This window comes from Microtus ochrogaster, unplaced genomic scaffold (genome assembly GCF_000317375.1).
Source record: "Microtus ochrogaster isolate Prairie Vole_2 unplaced genomic scaffold, MicOch1.0 UNK6, whole genome shotgun sequence".
NCBI classification, from domain to species: domain Eukaryota; kingdom Metazoa; phylum Chordata; class Mammalia; order Rodentia; family Cricetidae; genus Microtus; species Microtus ochrogaster.
Genome location: NW_004949104.1, coordinates 8,937,239 through 8,959,544, shown reverse-complemented (window position 1 = coordinate 8,959,544; position 22,306 = coordinate 8,937,239). Strand labels below are relative to the sequence as shown.

The window sequence follows — 22,306 nt, the reverse complement described above, 5'->3', positions numbered from 1 at the left end:
AAGTGTGAACATCACCCTGAAGCAGGGCATTCAGGCAGCTGAGCTCATGTGGGTCACCACCAGTTGGTTTGATAAGTACAGTATCCTTTTCTAGGATGCAATCCCTGCGTCTTCAGTCGTCGTGTAAACGCTGCTCCATCCTTCACCACAAGGCCTCTTCACACCCATTTGTCCGCCTGGAATGCGATCAGGCTCAGCACCCGCGGAATTGCGACTCTTTGCACAAGGTTCAGCTCAGGGGCCGGTTCACTGTGAAGCCGCCTTAACACCTGGAAATGCCACCAACGCCGCCCCTCTGAGCCCCTTCGTCTTATTGGACGAGGCAGCATGCTGGCAGACAGTCCTGAGCTCGACGTTGCTTCGAGGGGTCGAGTGTGCTACCCTGGCCTCTCCCGCTCGGTCCCAGCTCGGCTCCCACGCCCTTCGGGACCGCCCGGCGCCCCCGCCTGACCACGCCTCCTCGGATCCCCCGCCCCTCGGCCGCCCGGGAAGGGGCGTTTCGGGGCGTGGCGGGAGCAGGCCGTCCCCCGACTGGCTGCTTCGCGCCCGGCAGCCCCAGTTCAGTGCACTCTGGCGGCGGGGGTGGCGGGAGCAGCTGGCGCCGTGCGGTCCACTCCGGCCCTGGGACTCACCGGAGGGCGGACGGCCGCTGGGACAGAAGAGATCCTGGGAGGGCGGGTTGAGAGCTGAGACCGGGACTGCGCGTGGTGAGCCGGGCTCTAGCAACCGCCAGGTTGGTGTGAAAGACCCGGCCGGCGCTCGGAGGGGTCGGGCGGGCGCTGAAGCGGTCAGGACCCGAGGCGGGCTGGAGCGGTCCGTGCGTGCGGCGAGGCCGGGCCAGGCAGGGGCTTCCCGATCTAGAAAGTTTGCTGCTACTGCCGCTGTCCTGGGAGGGTTTTGCGGCAGCCAGGGAGGGGAGGAGGGAGAGACCGCGGTTGGGAGGAGGCGGCCGGCGCCAGGCGGCCCCGAAGCCCAGGGAGGCGGCGGCCGGGGGTCCGGGCGCAGGAGCAAGGCCGCCCTCCTCCCCTGCCCTCCCGAGTAAACTCTTGTGCTCTCCTCCCGCAGACTCCGGAGCGGCGCCCTCCCACCGGCGCCGGAGCCGGGCGTGGGGGGTGCAGCATGCCCGCACGCGCGGCTTGAGGACGCCGCGGTCCCCGCTCCAGCCATGGTAGTCCCGGTCTTCGTGCTAGCGTTCTGCTTTGCTGTCGTGGCCGGAGCTACCTCCGAGCCACCCGGCCCAGAGCAGCGAGTTGTGCGGAGAACGGCAGGTAAGGAGGACTAACCTAAGGTGTCTTCCGGGGGGGCGGGGAGGGCGATCTTGGCCCACAGAGGTTTTGAGAACTGCAAACTGTCCTTGAGTGGGGAGCATCACGGCCAGTGCGTCCCGATTCTGTGTCCCGTTCCTCAGATCGCTGTCAGATCTGGAGCGGCGGTTTATGGTGGGTCTGGAGTCTCAAAACCACCACTCAAGTGAGAACCGCCACGGTGGAACGGTGCGGGAGGGCTCGCGAGCGGATATTCCATGATTCTCACTGTTGCTCTTCTTATCTGCGAGGACGGAAAGTGTCTGTTGTTGGTTCCATCGTGTTCCTGGCACAGTTGCTCGGTTTTGGCCAAAGTGAAGGTTGGACTTTGGAAATGGACGGTAGTAGTATCCCAGCCAGAGCTCAGCACTGTCGCCCAGGGTCTCGCATGACAAGGTGACAGCTTCAGCGCCTCTGCTCCTCTCTGATCCTGCAGGCGGCCTGAGGGGTCGGTTCCCAGGGGCGCGCACAGACCGCCCTTCCCAGGCGGCACTCTGGGAGGTGAGGGGCGGTTGTCCTGGGATCGTGGCGCCGCCTACGTAGCCGGGCTGGCCGCCAAAGTCCGTTGGGACTCGGAGTGCCGTCAGACGGGGCCGGAGGCTGAGAATACGGGAGGGAGCCATGGCCAGTCAGTCCTGCGTCTCTCCGCCACCCAGGGGTGCGACGCGCGCGGCCCCTGGTTGTGCCCGGCGGCAGCGTGGCAAAGCAGAGCAGTGGTCTGGCGGGAGGCCGCGCGGAGGGAGGCCTTCGCTCGGTAAGCTGTCGCCCCACCCGAGCTGAGGCCGAACAGCCGCTCCTTTGTACCCTGGCGGCCACAGACCGCGCATTGATGGCGGCGCGGCCTCTCGGGGAGGTGCGAGTGCGGCGAGCGCAGCGGGACGAGGCAGATGGCGGCGTGCCCCTCCCGGCGCCCCCTCGCCCCTTTCTCCATCAGCGGCTGCAGCTTCTCGGAACAATGTCATTTTTTTTTTTTTATGAATGAAAGTGGGCCGGTAGCCTGAATGTGCGTGTCTTTCAGCGGCGTGACAGAGGCGGTCGGGAGGTCAGCGCGCGCTTTCAGCGCCTGCTACGACGGCCTGGCTCCGGGCGCCGAATGGCCGGCGACTGGACCACATTAGCATGTGTATTCAGATGAAGATATTACTCCCTGCCTCGGGTGTCAGTGAGCAAGGGTAGGGGTGGCGGGTCGGAGCGCACACCCTCACTGCTCCAGGCAGTGACTGTGGCGGCCTGGCACGTCCTTGCTATAGGAACCAAAGTTGAGCCGGGCGGCCCGGGATCGGTGGGATTTGCGCCCATCCCGCGCCCCAGCGTTTGAGCCTGTGAGACAGGTAGGGAATTGATAGACCAATAAACTTAATCCGGTTCCTTAACGAGATGGGCCGGGCAGTAAAAATACAAAGACCTGGTGAAGTTTACAGAGGTCTCGGCTGGCGCTTTCCCCGGGAACATAAATTACCGAATTGGAGCTGGCTGGGGTCAAGAGTGCGGGGCGGGGCTAAGGCTCCAGCCTACCCTGGCCACCCCTGGAGGGACGAGCCCAGCTGGTGTGCTCTGTGGGTAGAGAGTAGGCCGCAGGGGGTCCAGAAGTTGACCCCTACAGGGGCCTGAAGCAGAGGGTGACAAGTCGAGCCTTGCACCTCTCTGGGCGTTGCCTGCGCCCCCCCTCCGCCCCCGCAGAGCTGGACTTTGAGCCCTGCAGGCCCTCGGTGGTTCATTAACCTGGGCTGATCTTAGGCCCTGAAGCTTTGGGTCCTATGCTGAGCCTAACAGCCCCTTGTGCTTCGGGCCACATTCATGTTTCACTTGGGCATTCATGTTTCACTTGGGGCCTGTCGGACCTGGAACCCTCCCCCTTCCCTTTTTTAGACCGTTGTGCCTGCAAGGCAAATGAATTACCCTGGGGAGGTTCTGGGTAAGGTGAGGTTTGGGGGAAAGGGGGCCTGCCAGGTTGGGAAATGACTGAGCTGTGAGTAAAGCCACCTGGGGTTGAGGCCTGCCTAGGCTTGGGTACCCTCCTAGAACCTAAGTTTCCTCACCTGTCATGCCAAAGAGGTCTGGTAATGGCTGGGTTGTTTCGGGGATTAAACCAGATAATCCCCAGTAAACCCTCATTAGCCCGCCCAGCCTCCGGATTCTTTTCGTTTTTTCTGTCTTGACTTTACTATGAAACTGGAAAGTGGGATGCCTCCTGGTGGGATGGCAGGGAGTAGGGGAGGAGAGGAAGGCGAGAGACCCTTCCTTGGCTTCAGAGTTCTTGGGGCACTCTCCTTTCTCTTTGGTTGTTTGAATCATAAACCTGCTCATACCTCCTACGCCAGGTGTGTTTCCTCCCAAAGCAGATGTTGCCTGGATCCGGGTCCTGGTGTTGCTCCAAAGCTGAAGTCCCTAGAGTCCTTAGGGTGACCTCAGAAACAGGTCTGGATTTGCTGCTGGCTCTGTAGTGGTCACTCATGTCTCAACAGTAGTGACCAGACATAGTTTCAGGTCCTCGGGACCGGATGCAGCTCTTGTGACAGCTGGTCAGCCATGGGGTCTCCACAGCATTGTTCAAGATGCCCAAGAAGAGGTTCTCCTCATCCCCCAACAGGCTAGCCTCTTAACCAGTCCTTTTTGGACCTCAGGTTTGCAAGTAGGGATTTGTACATTGTATCCTAGCAAGGGGAAATCTAGGCCATGTGGGTGAGGACAGACCCAGCAAGGCCTGAGTGGGACACAGTGTCTCCTAGCCTGCCCCGTAAGCATATAGGGCACACGGGTCCACCTCCTTATGTGGTGGGGGATGCTGTCCCCTCCGTGGGTACAGCAGAAGTGCCAGTGCCTGTGTGTTGCATTTGGTCCACCTTTGATGGTGGCTCCTAGGACGTTATCTGCGCTTCTGGAGCTGATGTTATGGGAGCACCACTGGCCAGTGCTCTGCTCCTACCATATTCTGTGTTGTCTCAAGCACCATCCTGTACTGTCCTTCCCTTTTTACCTGCCTAATCAAGTTTTTCTAAGCTTTGTGACCCTGGGGTGGTGGTGGTGGTGTCCAAACTTCAGGTGTCTTGTTTCTGCTGGCTCCTAGTGGACAGGGATGGGTGGGCAGGTCAAAGGTCAGGTCTTAGCTGACAGAACCATTTCCCCTCGCCATCCCAAGCCACCTACTTCTCCAAGGGGCTGACCTAGGGGCTTGTGTCCTCCTCTCTTTTGCCTCTGAATTAGTTTGAAGCAAATACTTGTGTTGAATGGTTTGACCTGTTGTCTTGCCCAGACCAAACCGGAACCAACTGACTGTTGCCCTTGGGCCAAAGCCTAGACTGAGGCTGTGGACTAGCCTGTTCTGGGGGGGGGGGCTCAAACAGCTCCCAACACTGGGTGGTCTCCATAGGATGGGGCAGCAGGATTGGAAGTCCAGATAGAAGGCCCCTCGCTGTGGCACCTGGCCAGGACAACTTTTAAAGCCCCAGGGCTCTGTGGCAGATGATCATGCGTAACTCCAGGGTCGTCTGGATCCCTCTGGCTCTCAGAATCCTGGTGGACTATGAGCCCTGTGGTCTGACTCTGGGATGGACAGAATTGGGCCTGACCAAGGACTGCTGTGGCCAGAGTGGACAGCTGGGCCTCGAATCTAGGCCATGCGTCGGCAGAATGACAAGTGACATTATAGCCAGTCCAGCTGGATCTGAAGAAGAGGTCTGCTCAGGGACCACCCACTCCTGTCCTGGGCGGTGAGCCCAGCTGCCCCTGTGATGGGCATTGTTGGATCCTGGCAGGGAGGCCTGGAGGTGATCGCCCAGCTGGTAGTGAGTCCCTGAGTGTGAGGTCTTCGGTGCCCCTCATGAGCCGGCTGCACCTGGGCAGGAGAGATGTGATGGGGGTCCCATGTCCTTAGTCACCCTGGGAGCTCGTCTGCATCCTTTATCCCACTGGCCAGAGACAGATGTATCCAGGTTGATTGGTGTTCTTAATGTTTGTCTGCCCTATCTTTCTAACTGACCGCTGTGTAGAAGGGGCATTTAAGCTGTAAGACCTGGACTGTCCCAGCCCAGGGACCTGGTGCACGTGGCTGCTGCTGAGGTCCACAGTTCCTGTGATAGCAGCCCTTGCAGAGTGTCCCAGCCAGGGCTGTCCACCCAGGTTCTTGCATGGCCTTGTGTCGTTGTCCCTTCTTTCATCTTTATTTTGTGTCTGAGACAGTCTCACGCTGTAGCCAGGCTGGCTTCAGCCTGTGGCAGTCCTGCCTCAGCCATCTGAATGTGTGAGCCCCACCATACCCAGCTGTCCCCTTGCTGTTGCTAAAGTGTGTTCTGTTCCCTGGCTCTCCATTAATATGGTTTAGAAGCCAAGACAAGGGTTGGGTGCTAAGAGGGCCCTTGAAAGGACTCCCTATTTCTTTGTGTTTTGAGCCAGAGGCCCGTGAAGAACAGTCTGTCCCCAACCTGCTTTTGTGCCTCCCTTTAAGCCAAGGGTTGTTTGTGCATGTCCACGTGGTGGAAGAATCAGAGGAAGAAGAGTTGTTGATGACCCTTTTCCTGGTGCTGGGAATGAGCTCAGGGCTTTAGACATACCTGGGAAGTACTGTACCAAAGAGCTGTCCCCCACTTTCCACGACACTTGTACAACTGAGTTAGTGGGGGTGTTGCTGTGTCTCTTCATGTCTTTGGAAGACAGCTTCTTAGGACAGAGGCAGAAGCCTTAGCCCAGACCATCGAGAGCTGCGACGCTGATGCTCCTGGGCTCTCACTAAACCAGCTCCACCCCTGGTTTGAACACTGTCAGTTCCCTGGGCCCCAGGAGCACAGCCCTCACTTGCCTGCTATAGCTTTTGCTAGTGTGTTTACAAAGTGGAATGCGGGGCCTTTGGCGTGCTGCTTTGACACATCTCTTTCCATTTTCATCCACAGAGGTTCCGGGGCCTGAACCTAGCCAGCAGGAGCAGGTGGCCTTTGGCAGTGGGGACACCGTGGAACTAAGCTGCAATCCACCTGGAGGTGCCCCCACAGGTCCCACTTTCTGGGCTAAGGATGGCACAGGCCTGGTGGCCTCCCACCGCATCCTGGTAGGACCCCAGAGGCTCCAAGTGCTGAATGCCTCCCATGAAGATGCCGGGGTTTACAGCTGCCAGCAGCGGCTCACTCAGCGCGTGCTGTGCCACTTCAGTGTGCGTGTGACAGGTAAGTGGTGGGTGAACGGAGCTGTCAAGTGTGTTGAGTATCTTAATAGCTGGGAGATCATGCAGTCCTGGGCAGGGTGGCTGCGGCATCCCTTGCCTGAGAGTGTTGCTTGGTGCAGATACAGAGGAGGGGGGTACCCCCAAGTATGTACTGTCTAAAAGAGTCGCATTGGGAAAGTAGGACCCCAAAGACAGGGAGCAGTGGGCCCTGAATGTGGAGAGCAGGGGACACCAAATATGGGGAGCAACGGATTTCTGGATGTTGGGGTGTCATAGAACCCCTGTCTACTTGCAACTATTGCAGATGCTCCATCTTCAGGAGATGACGAAGATGGGGAGGACGTGGCTGAAGATACAGGTGAGCTTAGAACCTATGCACAGAGAGCTGGCCAGGGTTGGGCTGGGCTGCCTCCTCCTCATAGTCTGGTGGCTGGAGGATGACATTGCTACAGCTCCAGGAGCAGTGAGGTGGTGGAGCTGGCCTGAAGGATTTCAGTCTGAGTACAGTCAGTCATGGAGCTCAGGTTGCTGTTGAGGAGCAAGTCGAACCAGGGATTAAGGACCCTAGTGGCTGTTGGTTAAGGCCAGCAGGAGAGGAGAGTGGCTGTGCTGTGCTGAGATCCACGCTGTGTAAGGGGGCATCACAGATAGTGTGTGCTATAGTGTAGCTATAGATGGGGAGGCTAGGTTGTGCGGACTGAGTACTTGGGTGGCCTGGCCTGGCGCTCTCCCAGGATCTGCATCCTACTGGGATCTCCCTTCTGGGGATCTGCAGCAGCGTGTCTGCACCAAAGGGCAAGGAGAGGGCATGGCAGGTCTGAGAGTGCGGCAGCTGTGGGTGCATAGTGTTGAGGCTTCAGGGAGCCCATCCAAGCAAAGCAGAGGACTCTCAATATAGAAGAGTAGCATGCTGGAGGGTGGGTGGGCAGGCGGTTTGGGAAGGGTGCAGTGATTAGTTGTATGGGTACTTGTGCCACCAGGGGCCCCTTACTGGACTCGACCAGAGCGTATGGATAAGAAACTTCTGGCTGTGCCAGCTGCAAACACTGTACGCTTCCGCTGCCCAGCTGCCGGCAACCCTACCCCCTCCATCTCCTGGCTGAAAAATGGCAAAGAATTCCGAGGGGAGCATCGCATAGGGGGCATCAAGGTGGGTCTGGGAGGGGCCCTGGAGTGCCAGGGCCTGGCCGCAGTCTAGTCTGCATCCGCTCACGCCCTGACTTTACCTGTAGCTTCGGCACCAGCAGTGGAGTTTGGTCATGGAGAGCGTGGTGCCCTCTGATCGCGGCAACTATACGTGCGTGGTAGAGAACAAGTTTGGCAGCATCCGACAGACATACACCCTGGACGTGCTGGGTGAGGGCCTGGCCGGGGGTGGCTAAGGCAGGGCTTCCCTGGGCTCCTTGGCCCACCGCCCCTAACTTGGCTGCTTCTTTGCAGAGCGTTCCCCACACCGGCCCATCCTGCAGGCTGGGCTGCCAGCCAACCAGACAGCCGTTCTGGGCAGTGATGTGGAGTTCCACTGCAAGGTGTACAGTGATGCGCAGCCACACATCCAGTGGCTAAAACACGTGGAAGTGAACGGGAGCAAGGTGGGCCCTGATGGCACACCTTACGTCACTGTGCTCAAGGTAGGCGCTGCTGCCATCTGGTGGCAGCTGGGGCTGCCTCGGCCCCCTGGTTCCCAAGTCGCTCTTGGCTGAGAGATTTGTTGGGATTTAGGCCCAGGTGTTGACGTTTCTGAGCAGGGACCGCAAATCTCAGTGCTTCTCACCTGCTCTGAGCTCCTGGCAGGCTCAGTGTTATTTTTGCCCTGCCATGGAACTTGTTTCCCTGTCTGCTCTGAGTGCGGTGACAGTTATTGTGGCCCAGGGCAGGAGGATGATGGCTGAGTTAGTAACCTGGATCATAGAAGACTCACTAGACACTCCCAAGCTGGCCTGGATTGGCTGGTGTCATCTGCTTGCAGTGTTGCACTGGCTCTGCCCTGCCTCCGTCCGCTTGGAGCTTTGTTCCATGGCCTTGGGTGGGGGCCACCCGAGTTGGGACATTTGTGACACTGGAAGCCCAAAGAGAAACATCTGTTCAGAGACAAGGAGGTCTGGTGGGGGAGGGGAATAGACACTGGCAGGAACAGAATCCTGGCTGTTGAGAGAGGCCGCTGGGGCCTTGTCCGGTGTGCCTCCCACTATGGGTGTGGGCGTTATTGAGCATAAGCTAGTTGCCCTGACATGACCCCTGGGGCGAGGGTTTGGAGGCTGTGGATTCTCTGTGTGTGCGTGTGGTTGTTTAGAAGGCCTCTCTGAAACCACACCTACCACGGCAATGATATACCTCTCCTCCAGGCAGCCTTCTAGGTGTTGCCCCCAGCCCATCCTTAGGGATCTCCCTTGCCCTGCCTCATCCTCATGTCCTTCTGGAGCTGGCTCGGGGTGTGCCTGAGCCCAGTCTCTTGTCCCCGCAGTCCTGGATCAGTGAAAATGTGGAGGCAGACGCACGCCTCCGCCTGGCCAATGTGTCGGAGCGGGATGGGGGCGAGTACCTCTGTCGAGCCACCAATTTCATAGGCGTGGCTGAGAAGGCCTTTTGGCTGCGTGTTCACGGGCCCCAAGCAGGTAACGACTCTGTCCCATGCCTGCCTGGCACGCTGAGCTCCAGCTCCAACGCTCCAGCCACGCACCTGTCTGCATGCCCTGCACGACCCCTGTCCTGCTTGACCCCGCCTGCGGCTCGCGTTCTGCGTATGATCCCTCCAATACAGTGGTGGTCCTTGGCTACTACCATTGGCTGGCCTGCTTCAAAGCCCCTCCCCTGACCTGTGCTGTCCACTTGCATTCCCCACTTGGCACACTTGAAGATCCTTAGAGCCTCCCAGGGGCTGAGCCCTGTGCTGTTCGTGAGTGTCGATTTCACACCCATCTCCGTCTGGCTCTGCTGCCCTCTGCCTTCCTATTCATGTGCCTGCCCATCTTTCCAACTGTACCTCTCCTGTTTCTGCACTAATTCTGCATGCTGCCTCTGTGTTGGCACCATGCTGCCCACCTGCCTGTTGCTCACCTTGGGACAGAGGACTCGCCACCGGTGGAGGGACTGGCTTCAGGCTCAGTGCCTCAGTGCAGGAGGCAGAGGGCCCTGGGCCTCCGTGGCTGTCTGTGGCAGGGCCATGGTGGTGGCCGTGGTTGTGGTGGTGGCGGCGTTTTCCTTGCAGCCTGGCTGGATCATCTCCGTGTGGACTGCTGTGGTTCCCAAAGGGAAGTGCTGGCGCTTGCCTATCGCGCTTTGTTCTCTTTTTGTAGACGGCAGGCGCTAACACCACGGACAAGGAGCTAGAGGTTCTGTCCTTGCACAATGTCACCTTTGAGGACGCGGGGGAGTACACCTGCCTGGCGGGCAATTCTATCGGGTTTTCTCATCACTCTGCGTGGCTGGTGGTGCTGCCAGGTACTGGCTTCTGCTCACGCTGCACCTGTCTTCTTGGGGTGCTGGCTCAGGACATGCCAAAGCTGCCTGTGACTGCAGGGGGCCCCTTACGGCTTACTGCTGCCCATTCTGAGAAAATTCACCCTGTGGCCTTGTGCTTGGTATGGGAACATTAACCTGCTCTATCTTGGTCCTGCGAGGATCTCCCCTTCATCCTTCACTTGGGCCCCCATAGTCCTGATCTGTGGCTCTGGCATCTCCTTGGCGCCTGGGTGGCAGTGTGGGTGCTTTTGGTTCTGCTGGGCTTCTCTTCTGGGTCTGGCTCTGCTGACTTACAGATGTTTTTGACTACATTACCAAGGCAAGTGGGGCCCTTGGGGCCCCCTGTTTCTGAGTATCCTAGGTCTTTTCCCTCCCCCACTGGTACCTGTATCCAGCCGGTGGGAAGCCCGAAAAGGCTGGATGAGGCCCCGAAACTTGTGTCTTTACAGCTGAGGAGGAACTGATGGAAGTGGACGAGGCTGGCAGCGTGTATGCAGGCATCCTCAGCTATGGGGTGGGCTTCTTCCTCTTCATCCTGGTGGTGGCAGCTGTGACACTTTGCCGCCTTCGCAGTCCCCCAAAGAAGGGCCTGGGCTCACCCACCGTGCACAAGGTCTCCCGCTTCCCGCTGAAGCGACAGGTAACAGAAAGTAGATACCAGGTTTTGAGCTCCTTGTGCCTTGGGTCTCCTAAAGTCCAACAGTACCCAGGGCCTGGGTCTCACTTCTCTGCAGTTGGGTGGGCCGATCCCTCTTCTTCCCATCTAGAGCCCAAATTCTGAGAGGCAAACACTTTTTTAGGTGTCCTCAGTAATCCCTAGAAAAGTCAGAGCAGTCAGTACTCTGCCTCACATAGACTGGGGGCTATACCACCCCATCCCCTTTGCAATGCTCACCCCACATTGTGTGGTACCAACCTGTCCCTGATGACCCAAGCAGGTATCCTTGGAGTCGAATTCCTCTATGAACTCCAACACACCTCTGGTCCGCATTGCCCGGCTGTCCTCAGGAGAAGGTCCTGTTCTGGCCAATGTTTCTGAACTTGAGCTTCCTGCTGACCCCAAGTGGGAGCTATCCAGGACTCGGTCAGTGGTGATAATGGACAATATGTATTTGGTGGGGTTTAGTGTGTAGTTGGTGGGGGTTGTTGGAGATGGGGTGATGCCCCTGAGGTGGAACACAGGGTGAGATCTGAGGGGTTACTCTTCGTCTTCACAAGCAAATGCCCAGAAGGCTTCCAGGACACAGGTACACATGACCATGAGACCTGGGGGTGCTAGGCACACAGTTAACTTCCTCTGCTTCTGTGAGCAGGCTGACACTTGGTAAGCCTCTTGGAGAAGGCTGCTTTGGCCAGGTCGTCATGGCAGAAGCTATCGGCATTGACAAGGACCGCACTGCCAAGCCTGTCACCGTGGCTGTGAAGATGCTGAAAGGTGAGAATGGAGAGAAACAGAAGAGAAATGGAAGGGGCCTTTGAGGGCTGTAGGGCTGCCAACTGACATGTCATTCCTGGCACAGATGATGCCACTGACAAGGACCTGTCGGACCTGGTGTCAGAGATGGAGATGATGAAAATGATTGGCAAGCACAAGAACATTATCAACCTGCTGGGGGCCTGCACACAGGGTGGTAGGTGCAGCAGGTGGGCAGACTGGTGGGTGGGGACTCTTGAGTAATGCAGCATCTCAGGTGTGTGTGTTTTCAGGGCCCCTGTATGTGCTGGTGGAGTATGCAGCCAAGGGCAACCTACGAGAGTTCCTGCGGGCACGGCGGCCTCCAGGCATGGACTACTCCTTTGATGCCTGTAGGCTTCCAGAAGAACAGCTTACTTGCAAGGATCTAGTATCTTGTGCCTACCAGGTGGCACGGGGCATGGAATACCTGGCTTCCCAGAAGGTGAGCAGAGACAGGGCCCAGACCAGCTGGGGCCTCTCTGGGTAGAAGAGCAGGTGACAAGATTGCCTGGGCTGGGCTGGGGTTAGCTGAGCCCTTGTGTGTCTCCTCAGTGCATTCACAGAGACTTGGCTGCCAGAAACGTGTTGGTGACTGAGGACAATGTGATGAAGATTGCAGACTTCGGCCTGGCCCGCGACGTACACAATCTAGACTACTACAAGAAGACCACAAATGTGAGTCCTGGGTGGTTAGGGGGTAGGGCCCCTGTACCAGTGGACACGCGAGAGCTAACACCTCTCCCTCTGCCCAGGGCCGGCTACCTGTGAAGTGGATGGCACCAGAGTCCCTGTTTGACGGAGTCTACACTCACCAGAGTGATGTGTACGTGTCCACACATAGGATGAGGGAGTTCTGGGGACAGAGCCTTCAGGGTCCTGGTGTTCTCAGTTTATCCTTATTGGGCCATCAGCGCAGCCCTGGTGTCTTCCTTGTCCTGATGCCCCCACCCCTTTCCCATTGGTGGCGTGTTCTGGTTCAGGGCTGCTGCAGCAATGGGCCAGGAGTAACAGGGCCTTTGTCCTCACTCCCTTGCAGCTGGTCTTTTGGGGTCCTGCTCTGGGAGATCTTTACACTGGGGGGCTTACCATATCCTGGCATCCCAGTGGAAGAGCTTTTCAAGCTGTTGAAAGAGGGCCACCGCATGGACAAGCCAGCCAACTGCACACACGACCTGTGAGCAAAGCATCCTTTCCTTTGCTGTTCAGTCCCTGGGAATGGCAGGATTCCCACCAGGGTCCCTGGGATGAGGTAGGGCTTGGCAGCAGGCCAGGAACTCAGAGCTGTTTTGCCACAGGTACATGATCATGCGGGAATGTTGGCACGCAGTGCCTTCACAGAGGCCCACCTTCAAGCAGCTGGTAGAGGATTTAGACCGCATCCTTACTGTGACATCAACCGATGTAAGTGCCACTCGGTCCTGCTCCCTGTGGGGGTATTGCTCCTTGGAGCTCCAGTTGTGGGGCTGCCCTTCAGTAGCACAGGCTGAACACAGATGGCCATGGGAGTGGAGAGGGTGCCAAGGCACAGTCCTGACAGCCTTCTCTGCCACCAGGAATACCTGGACTTGTCGGTGCCATTTGAGCAGTACTCCCCAGGTGGCCAGGATACTCCTAGCTCCAGCTCCTCAGGGGACGACTCCGTGTTCACCCACGACTTGCTGCCCCCAGGTCCATCCAGTAATGGGGGACCTCGGACGTGAGGGGCCGACAGTCCTGCAGATCAAACCCAGCCAATGTTTACGCGGACCCTAGCCCGCCCTGCTACTGCTGGTGTGCAGTGGACCCCAGCCAGCCCAGTGTGATCGGCCAACAGTGGACAGGACTTGCTGTGTGTGTGTCCTTGGCTCCTGGGTGCAGAGGCCACTTGGGGACACGCACTGCTGTATAGTGGTCTCCTGACTGGCCAGGGTTGGGAGCACCAAATGTAGAATGTAAGAAAGGGCCCATCCTGTGCAATTCTGGGGTTCTGGCTCCCTCATTTCCCACTGCCACCTTGCAGGGACCGTTGCAGAGAGGACCATACTCCATGTCCAGGGTGGACCTTGGCCTTTTGGGTGCCCAAAGCTGAGCCTGCAGGGAAGCTCTGCCCTATGTGGCAAGCCTCCCTCCTAATATGGCACCTTATGCTTGGGGGCGAGTCACAGCTCTCCACCCCCAGGCCCTTTTCACCCTGCCCCTCAGACTGAAATTACGGGTACCTGAAGGTGGGAGCCATAACGTCTGTCAAAAGGTTTATTCCAGAAGCAAATGTACATTTATATAAATAGATGTCCTGTACAATATATATATATACATATATAAAAAAGAATATATGGAGGCAGGCAAAGCTGAGGCCAGAGGAGCAGGATACCCCATGGGGCTCTCTGGTAAAATGCCAAGAGCAAGCCGAGGCGCAAGGGGCTTTTCTGGCAGCACAGTTTTGTTTGTATCCAGACCTGTATATTTGTAAAGCTATTTATCAATCCTCGGACCCCCAGGTTCCTAGCATTTAGTCCCAGGGTATTTGTATTGCAGAAATTTTAAGTTATAACTTATTAACAGTTGAAGAGGTTTATGCTGAATTTAGGGGGTTGCTGAGGTGCATCTGGCCCACATAAAGGCTGAAGGCGGGCCCCTGGAAGCTTGAGCAGCCCTCTTAGTTAGAGCTGGCTCCAATGAGCATTTTTTATTTCCTTTGGCCCTCTTTTGTGGGGGATTAGATTTATATAGGAACTTCCTTCAGGAGTTTTTTTTTTTTAAAGTTTCAAGGTGACTGGTATTTTCATACAGATTATTCTAATTGATAGTATTCCAGGCGGAAGCCTATGTTCAGGGAGGGGCCAGCCCTGTCTGAGGTTCGATGTTAATAGATGTTACAAGTTTATATATATATATCTATATATAATTTATTGAGTCTTTACAAGTTGTATTTGCTATAGGCTTAACACTTCTATGCAGTGCTTCTAGACTTTATAGCCTAGACTGCTACCTTTCAAAGTTTGGGAGTAAGAGTGGTGAATTCAGTTTGTTACTTTTTGTACTGTTACAGGCCCTAGGCTTGGGTGGCTGTCCCTTGCCTATCAGCCAGGAGGGCCAGGACAGTGGCTCAGGGTGACTTTTCTTGGGACCCAGCACATAGTTTGTCAGTCCACACTGGCAGATGTGATTTTGTTAACCAACTTACTTTCCAAAAAATAAAGTGAGAACTGGTTTTGATCTTCAGAGTGCTCTCTTGTGTCCTGGGACCTGTGCAACTGTGTCCTTACTGCCGGGGGTGGGAACTGGGAGGGTGAGGAGACAGGCCAGAGGCGGAGGCATAACGGCATCTAAGGAATCAGCAGCGTCTGCTCCCTAGAGCAAGGTGCTGGTCTCAGGCTCCCAGGGAACTAATTACCTGCTTTTCCCTCCCAAAGTAAGGACAGCTGGGTTTTTTTTTGGGGGGGGGATTGCTTTCCTGTGGCCTAAGTAGCAGGCAGAATCTTAGGGTTACCAGCGTCTGGAGGTCCAAAGGACAGGATGCACTAGGAGATGTGTCCTCAGGAGGGGATCATGGGTGTGTGGAAGTGGACTTGGCCTCTCTAGCTTCCTGGCAGGAAGGGATTCCATGAAGATATTAAGTGCTTAAGTGTTATGTGGTAACTTTTGCAGGAAGGTAGGTGGCCAGACCTCTGGTTTCTGCAATCTACACTGGGCCAAGCATGATGTAGGTGATGTGCGTTCCAGGACAACAGAGAGAGAACTTGAGTGTTTCCTTCCTTCCTACATCCATTTTGTCTGTCATACTTCTAACCTTAGGAGACCTGGGAGCTGAATGAACTGTCTCTCTGTCTCTTCTAGCTAGGATCAGGCCTACCTTCGAGGTCATGAGACTTGCTTAGCCGTACTAACAGAAGTTTTGGTTCTAGACAGAGCTTGATCTTCAGGGAGGTACTGGATTTTAGAGGAAGCCGTAGGTCTCGTTCTGTTGTTGGTTCACCATAGCAGCCCCAAAATGGAGACCAAACAGTTTCCATTCCAGCCACACACACACCTGATGATAGTGACCAGGCAGGGGGTGGCAGTTAAAGGGCCCGACTAAAGTCTAGACAGCAGTGTGTGACCAGACGGATACATTCCCATTCCTGAACCAGGCTTGACACTGCCTGGGTCAGCTGTGTGCCAGTCTGTGGCGCCCCCTAGTGCCATGTTGAGCATAGCTTCCTATGGCACCCAAGAAAAGTTTTAACATCAAGGGGTTGGTCCATGGTGACAGAAAGTGGACCCGAGGGTCAGGAGCCATAGGTCGGGACACTCTTGTCCATAATAGACCCACTGCCACCTTAGAAGAGGTAAACGTTCGGGCCTTGAGCTGCACCACCGGAGTCTACTGTACGTGCATTGCCCAATGGGAAAGGAGTATGAGTGACTCAAGCTGCAAGCACTGGGTTTGCATTCAAATCTCCCATTCCTTACTGAAGTCAGGCTTTGCTCTGCTCTCTGGTGGAATCTCTACCTGACTGCCTTGCCTTTTAGATATGGGTGGTAGTGATGGTGGATGGTTTCCGGTTTGTACTGGCTAGCATCAGGGACACGCTAGCTCTCAGGAGCCTGCTTATCCACTGGCATGTGGCTGTCTGTGTCCCCAATGGTCTGAGCACCAGCAGCAAGAATTTTCCTCCGGGCTGGAAAGATGACTCTGATTTAGTTGAGTACTTGCTGCTCTTGGAGAGGACCTGGCTTTCATTTCTAACACCTACATGATGGTAGCAACTATCCTTAACTCTAGTTCTGGCGGATATGACAAACTCTTCTGGTCTCTTGTGGGTACATATATACTTGCAACAAAACAGATAAAATTTTAAAAAGAGAAAGATTTATCTTCCCAAGAAGGCAAGAAACTGATTCTGTGTGTGTCAAATGTCCTGAGAGATTCGGGCACAATCACATCCCTACTCCCCTGGCACATAAGGCTTTTCTAGAGTCACCTGGGGACTTCCATTTCCTGGCTAAATCCATCTCGTCTGAATGTTTACTCGGTCCTCACTACAGCCAGTGGGCATGCTGTGCCCTTTAAATACCTATCCCAACCAGCAAGCAGTTCCTACCCTTGCCCTGCAACTTGTACCTCTTCATCCTGGAGACCAATGGAATTTCAATCAGGCATTCTAGAAGACACCAAGAATGGCTACAGGAGACCACCCAAGACGTGCTGGGGTCCTGGGAAGATCAGGAGATAGATACTATACCTTTACCCTCCTCCCAGCTGGGCTACCCCAGGGAAGCTGCCTCCACTGGGCCCATTGCCCTCTACATGTCCCTGTGGCTGGATTCTGTCTACGAGACAGTAGTACACTTAGTGTGGGCACAGGTCCCACTTCTCTGGGACTCCTCAGCCACAGTCCCAGCTCCTGCCCACCCTGTGCAGATCACGACAGGCACAACGTGGGGCTGTGAGATGACAAGTCTGAGGCCATTTAAGGGGGTTTGCAGGCTGGGAGATCTCGCCTGGTAGGTGTCAGGACTACTGAGCTGGACAAATCGTCTTACAGCAGACACAACAGCAGTGGTACTTGATTCAGTCACCTCCTTACATGAAGCTGTCACTTGCCAGTCTCCCAGGGCCCCGAGTCTGCTTCAATTCTAAGAAGTACTTACTTGCCTGACTCCACAAAACAGGGCTGTTCCACAGAATGAGGGGATACCTCAGGATGAGGGGATACAGGTCTCCTCAGGTCCCACAAAGCATGAGCCTGGAACCAAGTCTTGAGCCCCTAAAGGTGAGCTGGCACTTAGCTGCAGGGAGGATTAAGCCCCGCTAAAATCTGAGCACATCTGAGGCCCACAGCACAATTCTTATTAATTTAGGAGGTCTGAGTTTCCCTTCGATCTCTTTACTAGGCAGAATGCTCAGGGCTGTTACATGGGCATGGAAGATGTTTACATGTGACCCCACTGGAGGCTCTGGGATCCCTGGAAGTCAGAAGAGGATACAGAACTTGTTCCCTTACCATGGCCCCAGGAGGCACAGCCCAAGACCATGAGGATGGCCTTTCAGAACTGCATGGTGCCCTGCACATTGAGGATGTTGATAGTCCAGAAGGAGCCTGTGTGGGCAGGTGGCTGGGAGTGTAGAAGGGAATGCCAGATTTCATTTATCAGGTGTGGGCACCTGGCCCCTGGGCAAGCACTAGGGTACAGAGCAGTTATGAGAGTTGAAATACAGCCAGCTCTCAAATGCTCAGCTCATATACAGTTCTGTCATGGGGCTGCTACTTCTTTTCCTTTTTCTTTTTTTTTGGGTTGGTGGTGGTGGTGGTTCAAGGGTTTCTCTATGGCTGTTCTAGAACTTGCTCTGTAGACCAAGCTGACCTTGAACTCAGAGATCCACCTGTCTCTGCCTCTGGAGTGCTGGGATTAAAGGTGCGCGCCACCATCACTGTCCAGTAGACCTGCCATTTCTAAACCTGACCCAGCTGTACTGAAGTCAAGCAATGAAACAGATGTGGGGCCAGTTCCAAAAACCAAGGCAAGCACCCACTGCTAGGCCCTGCAACATCACAGGGTGAACCCACTTTCCAGGGTGATAATGTGACCTGTGAGGGCAGAGTCCACAGTAGGACAGCAGGGAAATACCCGAGTCAGCAGCAGCCAGCACAGCCACTGACAGTGCCCAGTAACAATGAAGGAGGAAGACAATAGGTAGACAAAGGACAGGTCCCAGAATGCTGCTCAAAAGAGAAACGATTCATTGTGGGAACACATTTGGCAACCACAATCTTTTCCTCAGAAGTACACACTAACAGTGGGAAACAGGCTGCTAGGGTACACAAGGACGCACAGATGTGACCATATATTCACTAGGCTCCTTCCACTGTTACTCTGCACAGGCTTATGTGTGAGAATTATTTTATTCTTGCTTAGCATCATATGCTTCCTTTAAGAAAAGTTTCAAGAAACCGAGAAAGTTCCATTCTAGTTGCTGCTTCTCTGCACATCTTCTAGATCCTGTCTGGAGTCCCAAGAATCATTTTCCTGGACAGGATAGCCCAAGCTGAACTCAGGATCTTGCTTTCTGTGATCCTAGGATGGGGTTACAGTGGGAGGGTGGTGGTGAGGCCACAGGATACTCAGCCCTGGCCTGCCCAAGCAGCCATCTCCAAGTAAGAAAGGGTGCTGGCCACTCAGCAAGAGCTCTGGACGCTGAGCTAGTGCATCTCCACTCAGAGGGGTGCCAGCAAGCTGTTCGCAGGCACGGAACACCACGCCGAAAGCTCTGTGGCACCACAGACTACTTCCTGACTGCTGGAGGCAGGAGCACATTCAAGAGCATCTGTGACGAGACAGCCTTATGAAACCCCATCTTGGCCACTGTCCTAGGCAGGACTTAAGTTTTATGTTAAAAGCCACACAAAGCCTCAGGTCTGTTCAGGTTTCAGGTATCAGCTCTATCCCCCAGGGCTACTCAGCAATGTGGACTGCCCAATTTCATTTCAAAGGCTTCTTCAGTGTATGTCCCCTGTTAATTACGGAACTACTCATGAGCTAGGCGAGTAGTCATGTGTGAAAATTCAGTACTAGTCAGTTATAGAATTAGGTGAAAATCAATGGTAAATTGAGAACGCTCCAGTCAACATGCTTCAGAATCCGTACATGACAGACAATGCTGTCAGGGACTAGTAGTTACGACACAACTGTGGAGGAGTGAGCATACAGATCTCCTGGAGGAATTCCAAGTCCTCAGACTGACTTCAGCGTCTTCAGCGCAGAGGAGGCCTGCATTGTGTCTGTCTACCTCCTATTCCAAGGCCTCTGGAGAAATGCAGGCACATTTACTTGGCTCCACACAGGTGCTGGGAGTCCACTTGGTTCTCACTCTCCTCTCAAGGGACAGAGGCTTGGCCAGACCCTGAGTGAGTAAGGACATAAACAGGGAAACACTTTCCTACCCAGCCTAGCCCAAGCTACCTTTGGAGGTAGGGGTCAGTGTGAGGCTATGATCCTAGTGGTGGCTGTCCCCTTACCCCATGGGTTAGGGCCATTTAGTACCACACCAAGGCATGAGTCCAGACACAATCACTCACAGGGCTCTAGGGCTCCAGGCTGACAGAATCTTCATGGAATGATGAAAATTAAAAATTGCTTGATTAAGGAAGTTTCTGATTTATTCCAGAGAAAATATTAGATTTGCCACTAAGAATCACCTCATAGCAATCACTCTTGTGTCATCCCCACTGTGGTTGGTGTAGCATGATGAAGACAGACCCTGTGGGCCAAAAGCCAGGCAGTTCTAATTCTTCACTTCTGCGGCCTCTTTCTCAGCCTTTTCCTTGGCCTTTTCCTTCTCTTCCACCTTTTCCTCCTTCTCTAGTGTGGCCACAATTTCGGCTACTTGGGTGGTAGAGATCTGAACATCTTCTTTGTCCACCAAGTCGATCACCTGCACACACAGGAGAGGAGACTTAGAAAGAAGGCTGTATCACTGCATGATGGTGTCCCGGGGACAGCTCTGGGGAGGCAGGACTTGACTCCTCTGAGCCGTCTTCTTGGCTAGGCACTGGTCATTTCACTGCATGCTATGGGTGCCTGGGTATCAGACCTCCAAGGCTACAGACCTCACAGCAAGACTGTGGAATCAAGTTCCTGTTCCAGTCACCATGGCTCTGCCACAGTGCTGGAGGTTTAGGACCCGCCCTGAATGTGGCTTCCCTGGTACAGCAAGGGTAGGCATTGGGATATATCTGCTCCTGCCATGAAGACTGGAGGAAGAGCGAGGAAAATGCTCAGCATGTATGTCTGATAGCGCCTTGATTTAAAATGGAACTAATGGTAATTATTATTTCTGGCTAGAAAAACCACTAACTTGTCAGGTGTGCTGGAAGCCATGAAGGCAGTTTTTTCCTTCAAAAAACATGATTTATAATTTAGGTAGGTCCATGGTAATTTGCAGGCTGGAATCCAGACGTCCCCTAGAGGCTGGGTCCTGACTTGGGTATGTGGGCTGATGTACTTGGACCTTAGCCACCATCCTACATGCTCTACCCACTCAGTGTTTCTCAGGTCTCAGGCAGTCCCCAAAGGGGTCCTGACAGGTGTGTTCACCCTGTTTTCCAGAGCTAAGAGGATGTAAGGTCCTGTGGTACATGCAGAAACAGTCCAAGGAGACATTTGATAGGTGGGCCTGTGGCAGGGCAGGGACTCAATTTTGTTATCTCATCATTATGTCTATAACTTTTATAACTTCTTAATTCCAGTGTGATTTCAATGGAGAGCAAAGGCCTGAGACACCTGGGCCTGCAGACCCAACCTCCTAATACAGTCTTTTTTTTTTTTTTAAGTTATTGTATGTACATTGGTGTTTGCCAGTATCTCTCTGGAGCTGGAGATACAGACAGTTGTAATCAGTCATGTGGATGCTGGGAATTGAACCCTGCTTCTCTGTAAGAGCAGCCAGTGTAATTAACCACTGAGCCATCTCTCTAGTTCCCTTCTGAGAGTCTTAAGGCTCTGAAAAAGCAGCTCCTCCCCAAAACCCTAGGCCCTAAATCAGAAAAGGAGTCAGGCTAGCTGCTGGCTCAGGCCTTACTGAAACCCACCTTAACAAGGTCATCGATGTTGATGTTGCCGTCCTTATTTTCATCCAGGGCTGAAGCCAAACTGATCAGCTTGTGTTCTGGAATGTGCTTGATTTGCTTCATGGCGGTGATGAGCTCACTGACACTGATGACACTCTCCCTGGGGAGTGTAGTCTGCATGTGATATTGGCCAGGTGCTCGGCCTCATGCCTTACCCATAGCTCTTCCCATAGGCTCTGATCCTGCGGCCATGCATGAACTGGAAATGTCAGCATGACTCCTCCCACATGAGATCCTCAGGCTCTTTCCCTTTAGGATGCAATGCCAGCATGGAGACTGATAGAAAACATCCTTGGATGCTGGGAAGATTGTTTAGCAGCTATCAGTGCTCTTACTGCATGAGGACCTGAGTTCAAATCCTCAGAACCCATGTAAAAGCTGAGAGTAGTCACATATTTGTCTAAAGCCCTAGTTCTATTGGGTGGGGGTAGAGGCAAGATCATGGGTTTGCAGGCTGACAGCCTCCATGTGCACATAAGCATGTATACCAGTACACATACACTTGCACAGATAGCACATATACAAATACCACACTCACACATACCACTTATACACACACATAAAACTGAAAAAAAATCTAAGGCTGGAGAGTGATTAGTGATGGCTTAGTGATTAAGAGTACTTGTTGCTCTTGCAGAAGACCTGAGTTCAGTTCCTAGAACCCATGTTGGGTGGCTCATAGTTGTCTATAATTCCAGCTCTAGGGGATCTGATACCTTCTTTTGGCTTCCATGGGCACCCACCCCACAATGGAGAGCACCACAGGTCCCTAGGCTATGTCTGCCAGGGAGCCAACAGACAATATAAGAGAGAAAACATCCTCATCCGGAGGTAACAAGGGTTCCTAGGTACAGGGCCTGGAGCAGAAGCAGAGTCCAGCTGCAAGCACCTGCCCTCCCTGTAGAGTTTATGGTCAGGACTGTGGCAAGCCTACTCATAGCTGGGCTACAAAAGCAGGGAGTGTGCCACTGTCTCCTGGTGGCTGCTTAAGCAAGCAGACTGTCCACAACAGTGTCATAATACCAGGGTTATAGGGAAGAAGCGGGAGAAAGCCTGGCAGTTTGAAGAACGTGGAGTCAACTTAAGCTCAAGGGGATGACACCATGGAAGGGGAGAAATGACAGGTCAGGGGACACAGGCAGGGAAGAGACAGATCTGAGCTACCTAAGTAAAACAAGCTCTGGGATATAGAAACTGAGTTGTGAAGGAAAGAAAAATAAGAGCAAACACTTCTTGGGGTCCTGGCTGCTCCTGAGCAATAGGTGGGGCAGGCAGAGGCCAAAGATATGCTCTGGAATTAGATCCCAGCAAAAGCACCTGTCAGCTGCAGCCAGGCTAG

The 22,306-nt window shown here is 54.4% G+C and overlaps 2 protein-coding genes across 5 annotated transcripts in view; one reads left to right on the top strand and one right to left on the bottom strand.

Moving 5' to 3' along the window:
- The first annotated feature begins 558 nt into the window (after positions 1 to 558).
- Fgfr3 (fibroblast growth factor receptor 3) lies at positions 559 to 14,572 on the top strand. Of its 4 annotated transcripts, none has more exons than XM_013353379.2 (18): positions 559 to 733; positions 1,066 to 1,268; positions 6,191 to 6,460; positions 6,764 to 6,817; positions 7,440 to 7,609; positions 7,692 to 7,815; positions 7,900 to 8,090; positions 8,924 to 9,074; positions 10,371 to 10,561; positions 10,860 to 11,005; positions 11,235 to 11,356; positions 11,442 to 11,552; positions 11,629 to 11,819; positions 11,930 to 12,052; positions 12,130 to 12,200; positions 12,414 to 12,551; positions 12,673 to 12,778; positions 12,931 to 14,572. In XM_013353379.2, the coding sequence occupies exons 2-18, from the start codon at positions 1,166 to 1,168 to the stop codon at positions 13,075 to 13,077; spliced, it is 2,409 nt and encodes an 802-aa protein (XP_013208833.1). In that variant the 5' UTR covers positions 559 to 733; positions 1,066 to 1,165; the 3' UTR covers positions 13,078 to 14,572. The 4 variants fall into 4 exon arrangements, with proteins under 4 accessions (XP_013208833.1, XP_005366127.1, XP_013208831.1 ...); XM_005366070.2 differs by lacking the exon at positions 8,924 to 9,074 and adding an exon at positions 9,756 to 9,900 and having other exon boundaries at positions 560 to 733; XM_013353377.2 differs by lacking the exon at positions 8,924 to 9,074 and adding an exon at positions 9,756 to 9,900 and having other exon boundaries at positions 560 to 733; positions 10,857 to 11,005.
- Positions 14,573 to 19,474: 4,902 nt separating this feature from the next.
- The window catches only part of Letm1 (leucine zipper and EF-hand containing transmembrane protein 1), a 34,921-nt gene continuing 32,089 nt past the window's right edge, over positions 19,475 to 22,306 (bottom strand). The window contains exons 13-14 of the mRNA XM_005366067.3: positions 20,929 to 21,067; positions 19,475 to 19,772 (exon numbers count right to left, since the gene is read on the bottom strand). Of these exons, the coding sequence (XP_005366124.1) occupies positions 19,623 to 19,772; positions 20,929 to 21,067 (289 nt within the window). The 3' untranslated portion in view covers positions 19,475 to 19,622. The remainder of the gene's footprint in view (positions 19,773 to 20,928; positions 21,068 to 22,306) is intronic.